General features: G+C 45.7%; 1 protein-coding gene across 3 annotated transcripts in view; it reads left to right on the top strand.

The window, feature by feature from the left end:
• CUNH8orf88 (chromosome unknown C8orf88 homolog) overlaps positions 1-12481 on the top strand; it is a 60637-nt gene that overhangs the window by 31900 nt on the left and 16256 nt on the right. For 2 of the 3 annotated variants that reach the window (XM_088471510.1, XM_088471512.1), the window contains one exon: positions 164-270. In XM_088471510.1, the coding sequence (XP_088327636.1) occupies positions 164-270 (107 nt within the window). Of the gene's footprint in view, positions 1-163; positions 271-938; positions 1341-12481 lie in introns of those variants that run through there. The other variant, XM_088471511.1, reaches the window with a different exon arrangement.

The following is a 12481-nucleotide window of genomic DNA, read 5'->3' on the forward strand; positions in this document are numbered from 1 at the left end:
AGAAATTATAAGTGCAGCCGTAGAAGTGTCTAGATACGGATAGATAACATTTGAATTCTGCCGTGTCCATCCTGACTCTGCAGGGCTCTGAGTGCCCTCTGTCAGCATCTCTATAGAGCCCGTTACATGACCCCCTTACTCACTGATGTGCTTTTGTACATAGGCAGAATCACCTATACCAGAGACTTCCTGATTCAGTTGTCACGCACTTCTGTGTCCAGACAGAAACCGAAATACTTACCGGACCATCCTGTTGTTCTTCAGCGCCCAGTAAGTGCTGGGATACAATGCCGCACTGTTCATGTTTTATTTAGTAATGCATTTTTTATTTTTTTTTATTGTGCGGTCTATATCTTTTATTGTATAAGAAATGTGACATTGGCAGTCCATAATTTCTCATAGATAACCTAGCACCTAAACTGGTAAGCCTTGCTGCTTTTAGCTTAATTTTCAGTTAAATATAATGCAACTTTTTAAAAAAAAAAATTTCAGTAAATCTCAAGAGTAGAAGTTATTGGACACACAGATCCTATAATATTTATATATTGTCCAAGTCTATTCTGTCCATCAATTTCTTGTTTTAAAGCTATGGATGATATGTCTTATGCTTGGTCTTCAGCCGCTGTGGCTTATTTCTGAGTGTTAATGTTTACTGAGAGAGCATTTCATATAAATGTAACTGACAAGTGTTCTACATATTTTCAAATCCTTAATAATAACAGCATTTTTAATTTAGGGCAAAAGACCACTTATTGCATTGGTGGCAGATAGACCTGACTAGTATTACTTAGTGCTATCTGGCATTAATTGTGGAGATGGCTGATACAGTAAATATGGAATTGAAGGAATGTATTCCTGAGTTGGACAGAAGGTGGCACTAAAGTGTGATAAATGAAAACCGAACAAAATGTAAAGATTATTTGTTCATGTTTATACAGATTCATTGAACATCTAAACCCATTGCGAAGAGAGAATCCCAGTATTACGGCTCTCAACAAGTTGTCAACCCAACAGTTATACTTTCATATGGGGCGATTCAATTCACTGAGAGAGTTCCTGGAGCTATTTAATCTATTTAATTGACTGTTAACCCCGGCTAAAATAGTGCCACATTGCTGCTTTCGGGATTGGCACGAGCGCCAACAGCAATCCGGAAGTAGGAGAATGGAGGTTAACGCAACTGAACACCCGGCTTAAGGTGCGGTAACCTGCATCTCCCGACTTAAGTGCAGGACGCAATTGGGACAATTAAATATCTCCGGGAACTCCAATCCGGCGCTAATTAAATTTCACTAAATTGAATTGTCCCCATTGGGTGAAACCTATTTTGTACTAGAGATAAAAAGTTTGGTTTTGGTTCAGAGCTGTGGCGATATGTCTGTGAAAGATGCACTTTTTCCTAAATTTTGCACTTTAGTACGCATGTTGTGTACTAGGTACTTTTTTATTTTTCTCCTTCATCCACTAGAGGCTTCATGACAGTGGGGTATAGACGTGTGCTAAGTGGGAGCTGGCACTTTAAAATTTAGAAGTGTGACTAGCTCCTCCCCTCTACATCCCCCTACAAGCCCAGTCTTAGATTGTGCCTGAGGGAGGTGGTCATGTTTCAAAACTTCTCCTTAGGACATATTAAAGTTTTATTAGAACTTGAGATGATAGGCAACAGCTGCCCCAGCCTGTCTGCACCGTTGGAGCTGCCGGGGAGACCCGATCGCAACTGCCTGCAGTTCGTGCATGGGTCTCCGGCTATAGAGACCACCGTCTCTGGGGATTGTACCGCATGCCGCTGTGCGCATCGTGGCCCCTGCTAGCATGACCGCCACCGGCAGCCCTGGCAGTATGTAAGTATGCTTCTGGCTCCCCGAATAGCGGGGTAGCCAGGATTTCTAACAGCGATCTGTAGATAGTAGAAGCAGAGCGCCGATGTATAAAATGGGTACCATAGCGGGGGAGCAGAGCTTATCTCCGGAGACTGCTCCTTCCTCTCAGCTGCCCCAGCGTTTCAGAGACGCATGCTGGCAGTCATTACGCAGATTCCTCTAACACTCCTGCTTATAGCTGCGCTGAAACAGCCTAACCTGACTCTAAGTGATCAGTGGGGTTTAAACTGCCCATCCACTAGCAGACCTCACAACTACTGCACGGTTACGACATTGTAATCGTGCAGTCGCTTGTCTGTGGTGTGCCTTCACTGAATGAGCAGTCATTCAGTGTAGGCACATCAATCATCTGCAGGTTTGTCCAGCGTGTTTGCCAGATGATAGATGTCTAAACAACCAGTGGGAGCGCGCATCGCTGGTCATTTTGGAAATTATTTTAAACAAACTGCAAACTATTATCTAACAATGTAGTTATCGTTCAGTCGCTCAATTTAATCACCTAGTGGATGGGCACCCTTAGGCTGGTTAGGAGAGCATTTAGAGCACATCTGTGCCTAGCGTTTTTAGCACTGATAGGAGCGCTGTTAGAGCAAGTGTGATTCTTCTGATCTGCCCTTCTCTCCTACCTCTCTACATATCTGTCTCTTCTCTTTAACATTATCCACTAAGGTATTGTGTGTTTTGTGTGTGTGCAGTGTTTGTGTACCATGACTGGAAGGGGCTCTAAGGGGTAAATTTACTAAGATTCGAGTTTGGTCAAGATGACAATCTCTGGTGAGTTTAGGCATGTTTTTCATCTCGCAAATTTACTAAAGCAAACTCGGGTGAGTTTGGGAGAGAGTTCTTTAATCCCACTCTTAAAACTCTGGTGAGACCGCAAACTCGAATCAACTCCCCATCGGGCAAACTCTGAAGTACTTTTCATGAAAATGATGCAGATTGCAAACTTACTAATATTCGAGATTACAATCTCGCATGAGATTAGACCAAACTTGCAGAGTCAAACACTCCCCCTCCTGAACTGCGAGTTTGAAAGAAACATACACAGGATCAGTGTGATTTGTGTATGTTTCTGCATGTTTACTTAATGTTAAGTGTTTACATAACACAAAACATAACATAAAACACATAACCAGCCCCAGACTGGTCAGCCAGTCCTGGTTCCAAAAATTACGGGGAACAAAATGAGTAGGGTTCCCCTGTAATTTAGGAACCAGCACCTGGCTGCAGGGCCAGTCCTGGTTTTAAATAAAGGGGTGGGGGGGAAATGCGTAGGGGTCCCCCTATATTTAAAACCAGCACCGGACCCAAACAGACCGGGGAGTAATACCACAGCCAAGAGACCCTATTACCGGGTCTCCATGGCCAAAGGTGTATGTAATAGTTTTACTATAGTGTGTGTGTGTGTGTGTGTACTGTGGTGTTAACTATTTATTTTAAAGTGGGGTACGGGTTCCAGCTGCATGCTGGCACTTGTAGTTCCACAAGTGCCAAAGAGCAGGCATGCTGGCACCTGTAGTTCCACTGTAAATTGCAATAGTTTTCAACTATTTTACACATTACACCCGTACCCACAGCCCAGGGGTGCGGGGAAGAGCCTCGGGCTTCAGACCAGGCCTGGGGTTTTGGGAGAGGGGATCCCCCCAGCTTGGGGTGCGAATGCTTTGGTCATGGAGACCCGGTAATCTGGTCTCGCGGCTGTGGCATTACACCCCGGTCTGTTTGGGTCCAGTGCTGGCTTTAAATATTGAGGGGATCACATAAGCCATGGTAACTTCCTGTGCTACGTCCGCGGGACTCTTACCACAGGTCTCTAAGAAGACTGTTGCCCTCTCCTCCGGTCGGATGACTGAGGAGGAGAATATGCCTGCTCTAGAAGAGGGTGAATATACTCAGGATTTGGCAGAGGAGCCCGAACCTGTGTCCCAGGGGATAGAGGCGTTGATCTCCGCAAACCGCCAGGTATTAAGGATAGAGGAGGAGGACAGAAGTCCTGCACGGCCGTCTTTCTTTTTAAAGAAACAAAGACAGGTTTCCTCTTTTCCAGTTTCAGAAGAACTGTATTCTCTCTTGGCTACGGCTTTGGAACACCCAGATAAAAAGTTCCAGGTGTCCCGTTGGTTTTTATCCTCCTACCCTTTTCCTGCAGGTAGCAGAAAATGTATGTGATTCTCCTCCTACGGTAGATCCTTCAGTCTCTCGTCTGTCTAAAGGTGCGTACACACTGGGCGATCAGGAAAGACTGTATGATTATGACTTCGTAATCGTACCGTCGTCCCTGATCACCTGTAATGATCAGTCATTCAGTGCAGGCACAGTCCATCATTCCTGAACATGCCAATGTTATCGGCAGATTGGCCTTTATGCTCAGGTGACGGGCAATGTCTGGAACGACCAACGGGACCGCGCATCGCTGGTAGTTTCCGACATTGAAAGTGCACGATTTCTAGGGGTGTGGCTTGGTGTAGGCAGCATTTTACCAGTGCTCCCGCATATATCCTGATTATATCCTTGTCAGTTAACTATTCTGGCTTAATGGACACTACCAGAGTGGGTTAATACTGCCTGCCTCCTTTGGTGCACCGTGACAGATTCCTGCTGTGGCATTTTACAGTGTATTTCCCCGGAGTTGAAGTTGGCCTGTCCATCCTGCATGTGGTCCGGTGCCTCTGTCCCTGCTCTTGGTCTCTGTGGCTGCTGATCGGGCTGATAATTACCTGCTGGTCTCTCCCTGTTTTCCAGCCGCGATTCTGGCGCTCCAGGCCCTCAGCTGCCGGCTCTCTACACGCGCTGCCTGTTTGTGTGTGCTGGATCTGGCTGCTGCCATTTTGGTCTTCTCCCTGGTCTGCTGTTGCGACTGTTTAGTCTCCACTGGAACGTTGCTCCTAGACCGGCTGCTCCCTTCCCAGCGGGCCTCTTGTTGTTGGCTGGGATATCATCCTCCTGTTGTTCATCGTGGGATTCTCCTCCTGGCCTCGGCATAAGTAAGGGCTGGCGGACATTTTTCATCTGTTGCACCTAGCGGTGAAGTTTACAAAGTGCTGGAGATATCAGCCATTTTGAGCTCTCCTGTTTTAAGTACGTCTCTTGGAGTCGAGCTCTGGTGTTGTGCTAGCCTCCGCCATCTTGTCGCTGAGTGTTTGCTTCAGCAGCATACATCCTGTTTCTCCTGCTATACTGGAATTCCAGCTGTGTGACATTTCTTCCTAAATATGGCTAACTCCTTGCAATAAATCCTTCAGGCTGTCAGTGCCTCTACTCCTTCTTACAAAGCTTGACAACATACAGGCAGATACCCTTCCTTCATGTGTTACTCCTGAGAGGTGATGTGGATGAGCAAGTTACACAGCCAATTTCTGAAGTTGCAGCCCTCACAGCTTCTATGACTGACTTGTCCAAAATTTACTCCTTCCAATGGATGTGATTAAATTGGAGTCTAGTTGCTATCCTATTGCTATCTTATTTCTGGCTGTTCCGACGTTGCTGTTGTACCCCTGATGATTCGTCCTTTATTTGTATCAAGTGTGCCGAGATACCAGGGTTTACCATTTTCAGTATGCCTCCTCTGTTCCTCCTTCATATGTGCCAAGATGGGACTATCACTTCAAATTCACTTTTTCAAGGGATAGAAATGTGGCCGGACTAATACTAATATTTTGAAACATGTTACTATGTTTAGTTGCTGGACATTTTATATATCCTGTTGCTGAATGCTTAATTCGACTTTTCTCCTTTGGTATATGGTTATACTTATATCTGTAATATATTGCTACTTCTCTGATGAAATGTATATAAAATTTCAAATGTTACGGGAGGGCGGGGGCTAGTCTGGCCTAGCTTAGGGCCATTACTATATTGCCTTGTCATTTATATAACTATTATCCTTTATTCGGGTTCGGTGGCGGGGGGGTTAGGTTGTTAGCATAGATAGTGGTGGATTGGGGGTTAAGGGATCCAAGTATGCCTGGGTTGAGGATAGGTTATACAGGGTGGGGGGGTTATGGGCTGTTTTGGTGAGGGGAGGGGGTTTGTATTTTAATTGCGATTCTATTTGATTTTCTGGCGGATATGGTTTTATTTGTTTATTTTAGTTTTTATATCCTGTTTTGTGGTAATTTTTTTGATGGGTATATAGTGTGCAGATATGCGACCAGTTCTCCATTAGATTTATGTTGTGCGGAACCAGATGGCACCTTTGGGTGCGCACTAGGATATCAATATTATTTTGGAGTTGGTTGGTTGTATGTTTTCATATATACATATGTTTTGATTTTAATGTCAATGTAATATGTATATTTGCTTCTAGTAATTTCTATGTCTGCCATGAACACTATGTTGTACTTTTTATTTATGTTTGGGTATAATCTTAAAAATTTTCAATAAAAAATTAGTTAATTAAAAAAATAGTGCAAGTTTACTGAGTGCATGATTATGATGTCGTAATCGTGCAATCGCTCAGTAATCTCGCCCAGTGTGTACGTACCATAAGAAGACTATTCTTCCTGGGGCCACATTAAAGGAAACATGGAATAGGAGGTTGAAGAACACTCTAAAGTCCATATATACAACAGCAGTTGTGACTTTGTCCTGCAATAGTGAGCTGCTGGACCAATAAGGCGATTGAAGCTTGGGCTAAACAGTTAGCTGACTGGATGCGGGCGCAGCTCCCTGTAGAGGATCTTATTCTAGCAGAATATATACGGGAAGCTGCGGCCTACCTTGGAGAGACGTCCAAGGATGTTTGTAATCTTTCCTCTAGGACTTCAGCCATGGCAGTATTGGCGCGCAGAGCGCTTTGGCTTCGACAGTGGCAGGCGGATGCAGAATCAAAAAGAGCTGTGGAAGCTCTACCTTTCACAGGAAGTATCCTATTTGGGCCAGAACTGGATAAATGGATTTCCTAGGCTACTGGGGGGGTAAATCTGCTTATCTTCCGTCCACTGCTCCGCCTCCTAGAAAACCCTATTCTGGACCTTTTTGTTTCGGTCCTTTTGTGCCCTGGGACGATTCAGGGGCCGCTCCAGAGGAGGACCTACAATTTCTTGTGGTTCCAGAGGTTGTGGTAGAACTGCAGCACCCTCTGCTCAACAGCACATTAAGTCCACTACCAAACCCAGTGCATGACTGGCTTTCCTCTCACCTGGGGGACTCCAGGGTGGGAGCTCATCTTCGGTACTTCAGGGAAGTATGGGCAGAATCTTCTCCGGACGCCTGGCTTCTGGACCTCATCGCCCAGGGATACAAACTCTGTTTTAAGTTCCAACCTCCCCCTCGGTTTTTCACCACAGGTTTGCCAGTTTCCAACAACAAGAGTGTATTACAGGAAGCAATAGACAAGTTTCTGACCGCTCGGGTTTTGGTTCAAGTTCCCAGGCATCAAATCAAACGGGGATTCTACTCCAGTTTGTTTGTGGTTCCGAAGCCGGGCGGCTCGGTCAGACCAATTCTGAACTTACTGAACTCACATTTCCAGTTCCAGGCATTACCCTTCAGCTTGTCATCAGCCCCCAGGGTATTCACAAAGGTTATTGCAGTGTTGATGGGTCTCCTTCGAACACAAGGGATCACAATTGTCCCTTCCCTGGAGTGAACGTTCAGGAGGAGATCATCCAGGTAACAGTTACTACAAGACATCGTAGTGACTCACAGGCTACTAATACGACACTGTTGGATCCTGTGCTTTTCCAAATCTCATCTGCAGCCGACACAGACTCCGGTTTCTGGGAATGATCCCGGACACTGTATGTCAGCCGCTCTTTCCTTAGGAAAAGACCGCCTCCATTCAGGAAATGGTGAGGAGGGTTCTTCATCATCAAGTATCTGTGCATCTCTGCATTTGACTCCTTGGGAAGATGGTGGCGTCTTTCGAGACCATTCCTTACGGCCGTTTCCACTCCAGAACTTTTCAGCTGGATCTCCTCTCCCAATGGTCAGGATCCCATTTTTTCCTTCACCAGTGCGTGAAGTTAAGTCCCAGAACTTTGATATTTCTTCTCTGGTGGCTGAGCTCATCTCACCTGTTGGAGAACAAGAGGTTCGGAGTGTGGGATTGGACTCTCCTCACCACAGACGCGAGTCTAATGGAGCATACACGCGGTCAGATGAACGATTTTTTACTGCATTAAAATGAAGGAATGAAATCGTCAAAGTCTAAGAGCAAACACATCAGATATCATTATCCGACCATCGGGAACGCGCATCGTTCATCGTCCAGGTATGTCAGATTTTCCTTCAGATATGAACGATTGAACGGTTTTAAAATCGTTATCGTTGAGGTCTGAAGAAAAATCTGATCGTGTGTATGCACCATAAGAGGGTGGGGGGCAGTGAATCGGGAAAAGCACTTCCAGGGACTCTGGTTCCCGCTGGAAACGAGGAAACAGATTTAAACATTTTAGAATTACGTGTCCTACGCACTTCAGCTAGCACATCACCTGTTGCGGGATCGAGCCATCCGAGTTCAGTCGGACAACGCCACGGTGGTGGCATACATAAACTGACAAGGCAGCATCCGAAGTCGGGCGGCACTGAAGGAAGTAAGCTATATCCTGCTCTGGGCAGAAAAGTAAGTGGTGGCGATATCGGCAATTTCCATTCCAGGCGTAGACAAGTGGTAGGCTGACTACCTCAGCCGGTAGGACGTGCATCCATGGAAGTGGGCGCTCGATCCCCAGGTAATTCAACAACTTGTCCAAAGGTGGGGCCTTCTGCAGGTCGACCTTGTGGCATCCAGACAAAATCAACTGCCTCTATATTGCTGTCGGACAAGAGATCCGGAGGCTGTGGCAGTGGACGCACTTTCGGCACCATGTCTGTTCCAATTGGTCTACCTGTTCCCACCATTTCCTCTTTTCCCTCGGATTCTACAACGCATCAAGAGGGAGAGTTCTAAGGTTCTATTATTGGCTCTGGATTGGCCTTGCAGAGCTTGGTATTCCAATCTCCGCCATACCTCTGAGAGAGGATCTCTTGCAGCAAAGTCCTTTAGTCTATCCAGACTTAAGGCGACTACGTTTGACGGCGTGGCTGTTGATAGGTGAATACCACGACGAAAAGGGATCCCATCAACGGTAATCCCTCCTATGCTCTCAGAAGCTGATTCAGACCCGCTCGCTAGGATGCGATCGCTCGTAGCTGGCCGATATTTGCAATATGCGTATGTACCACAATGCGCGTGCACGAACCACTGCAACAGGTCGGGAAGCGCTCACTCACCCAGCATAGACTGCCCAGTTGAATGAGTGACAGGAGAGGCCGTTTGTGGGTGGTAACGGGCAAGCCACTAGAAACTGAAGAGTGGAGATATGAACGCATGCGTACCTGAGTTTTTCAACGCCGTTTCAGAGGCGTGCATAATTAACATTAACAGGCAGCGTCGTAGTACACGTCACCTGGTTGTATTTCACACCTGAAGTGATCGCAGTGCTCGCGGCAAGGTATAGTCAACCTCAAGCGCTGCGAGCACAACCGATGGTGCTCGATGTACCAATGTTTTCATGCACTTCCAGGACATGACATGCGCAAGTGGGTTGGTGGGCGTTTGCATACACAGTGATCGCACGCCAAGACATAGTGGGCGTGCTAATGCCTTGACGTACGATCACCTGCCTTATGGAGCATACACACGGTCAGATTTGTCAGACTTGTCAGATGAACGACTGAACGATTTTACCAAAGTTTTGAACGATTTTACCAAAGTTTTGAACGAATTGAACGATTTTTGACTGCATTAAAATGAATGGAATCGTCCAAGTCTGACTGCAAACCCATCAGATGTCAGATATCGTTATCTGACAAACGGGAACGCGCATCGTTGATCGTCCATCGTTCAGGCATGTCAGATATGAACGATTTTCCTTCAGATATGAACGACTGAACGATTTTTAAATCGTTATCGTTCATATCTGAAGGAAAAATCTGACCGTGTGTATGCACCATTACTGGGCGTGCTTTAGATTTGCGTACGCTGGGAGCGAGCAAAAGCATCTAGCGAGCGGGTCTGAGCTCCTGAGCCCGGAAAGAGGTTACTTCAAAACACTACCACCGCATTTGGAAGGCTTTTGTGTCATGATGTGAACGGCGGGGGTCGCCTCCTACAAATGTAAAAATAGCCATACTCCTGCTGTTCCTACAGGTGGATTTCTCAGCCTGACTACGTCTGGGTTCCCTAAAGGTTCAGGTTTCAGCACTCTCTGCCTTCTTCCAGAAGAAACTGGCCTTACTCCCAGATGTTCAGACTTTTCTGCAGGGAGTTATCCGTTTACAACCACTTTACCTCCTAAGGCCCCATGGAATCTAGATCTAGTCCTTTCTTAGTCTTCTCTGTTTAAACCATTAGATACTGTGGTGTTTAAGTGCCTCTCATGGAAGGTGGTACTTCTCCCCGATCTGTCCTCAGCCAGGAGGGTGTCGGAACTTGGGTCTTTATCCTGTCGTCCTCCATACTTGGTCTTATAATGCGGATAGGGTGGAACTCTGTACGAGGATGGAATTCCTTCCCGAGGTGTTTTCTGCATTCCACGTAGACCATCAGACAGGTCTATGTAGCCTCCTCCAAGGAACCTCCATTTTCAATTACAGGGAATTCCACTCGCTCAGTGGGTTTCTCGCGGGGTTTCCATGGAGTTTATTTGCCGGGCAGCCACTTGGTCTGGCTGGCATACCTTTACCCGGTTTTACAGATTTGACATCTTTGTGGTGCAGTTTGGCCATGCTGTTTTTTTCTCAGCGCTCTCCTGCCCGTGATGGAAGCTCTAGGATGTCCCCACTTTCATTAAGCTACTAGTGTCCTGTAGCAGATGAAGGAGAAAATAGGATTTTTGTACTTGCCGATAAATCACTTTCTCCGATTCCATAGGGGACACTGGACGCCCACCCTGCGCTGCTTCCTTCCTGCCATAGTTATAATTATATCAAAACAATTATTGTGATAAGCGCGCGGCTATGCCAATACCCTGTATCTGGAGCTGCTATGTGCAAGAGAAGCCCAAATTCTCGATTTGGAAAACAAATGGATATAGAGGATGTGCACAAAGCTCTCACCTGTGTGTTCTATTCGGGTAATATGTATGTGTAGAAGAAAGATTCTTTACTACTATGTCAATTACAAAATCTAAAATATTTATAGAAAAAACACAGTGCTTCCATTTGGGGTTGAAAAAAATGGTAGGTGTGTCTGAGGGCCACGCTAAAAGTGGTCTGGGAGAGGAGTTTGCTCTTTCAGGGAGTGTACCTACGTTACCCTGTGCTACAGAAAAAATATTAGTCCCAGCCTGAAAAATTACTTAAGGCCCCTGAGGTTGTATAGGCAGTCCAGTTACACTGTGGGTCTCAGAGCTGGGTGGTCTGGATCGTGAGTAAACCCCTACAAAGGGTGACTCTCCGTAGGGACCTCAGTACTTATGTGTGCCCCCAGATGAGAACCACCCTCCTGTTGTGATTGCCCCGGGGTAAGTAAGGTGCCTGAGCCTCAGACCGTTTCCGTATGCCGAAATGGCGTGTGTTTCTCCCGCGTAGGTGTGTATTAATGTCCTCACAAGTAAGTCTGCAGCCACGGCGTCCCATGCTGCGACTTACCCAAAAGTCCCAGATGGAGATACGGTTCCCTGCTCTGGACTGTCAGCCGCTCCTTCGCGGTGGCTTGCTCTTAGAATAGACCATATGGGAGATGGAAGCGAGTATCGACCCGAATTTCCGCTGGAGGCTAGTGGCGTCAGCTGATGGTAATTGCTGGACCCGATGGATGTTACCACAGTAAGCCGCACTTTCTGGTCTGTGCGCTGTTCACTGGCCTGACGTCAGCTTGTATCACGTGTGTTCCAACGCGTTTTGACCAGTCGCGGACCTTCATCAAGGACGGGTCTGTACTATACGAAGTCTGGTTAAATGGAAACTGTCCAATCCCAGAGTGGGTTAGCATGTTGCTCCGCCCACCCTCTTGTATGAGAGAATGTCATTATGCTTTCCTATATGCGTACAATCCATGCAGGCTCAAAAATTGGTTTTGTAAGATGCTTACTCTGGCATATATATCAGGAGGCCATAAAACGCTAGCCGCTCTCTGTAATGGGAGGAGGAGAAAGATGGCAAAAAATAAAATAGGTAATAAAAATAAAATTTATAAAAATAAGTATAAAAATTAATAACTTAAGTATTAATATGAGAATGAACATGGAAAAAAAACCAGTAAACGAGAATATATGTATATATCTATACAAGAAATGTACTGTACAGGATATACAAATTGATGATTAGAGGAAAAAGTATTAATATTGCAGCAAAGAATATTCTGTATGAAGAATGAACAGAACAGAAAAGTCCCTTGTGTGTAGAATATTACGTGTATTATGTAACCAATGAAGGGGGATAGTAAAACTGTGTAATTTGGGAAGCGTAGTGGAACTGTGTGCTGATGTCTCTCACATGTGGCAATGTGCGCAGTATAACATCAAAAACATGTAAGCGCATCTTATCAATCTTTATCAGAGCAATCTCATTGCTTGTAAAACGTTGTGCACTATATACATGGCAACCATTATTGGATGCAGTACTATCTGATGTTTAACAGAATATGCAATAAACCAAACTGTAATAAGCATCTG

This window comes from Taudactylus pleione, unplaced genomic scaffold (genome assembly GCF_031769625.1).
Source record: "Taudactylus pleione unplaced genomic scaffold, aTauple2 ptg000114l, whole genome shotgun sequence".
Taxonomy (NCBI): domain Eukaryota; kingdom Metazoa; phylum Chordata; class Amphibia; order Anura; family Myobatrachidae; genus Taudactylus; species Taudactylus pleione.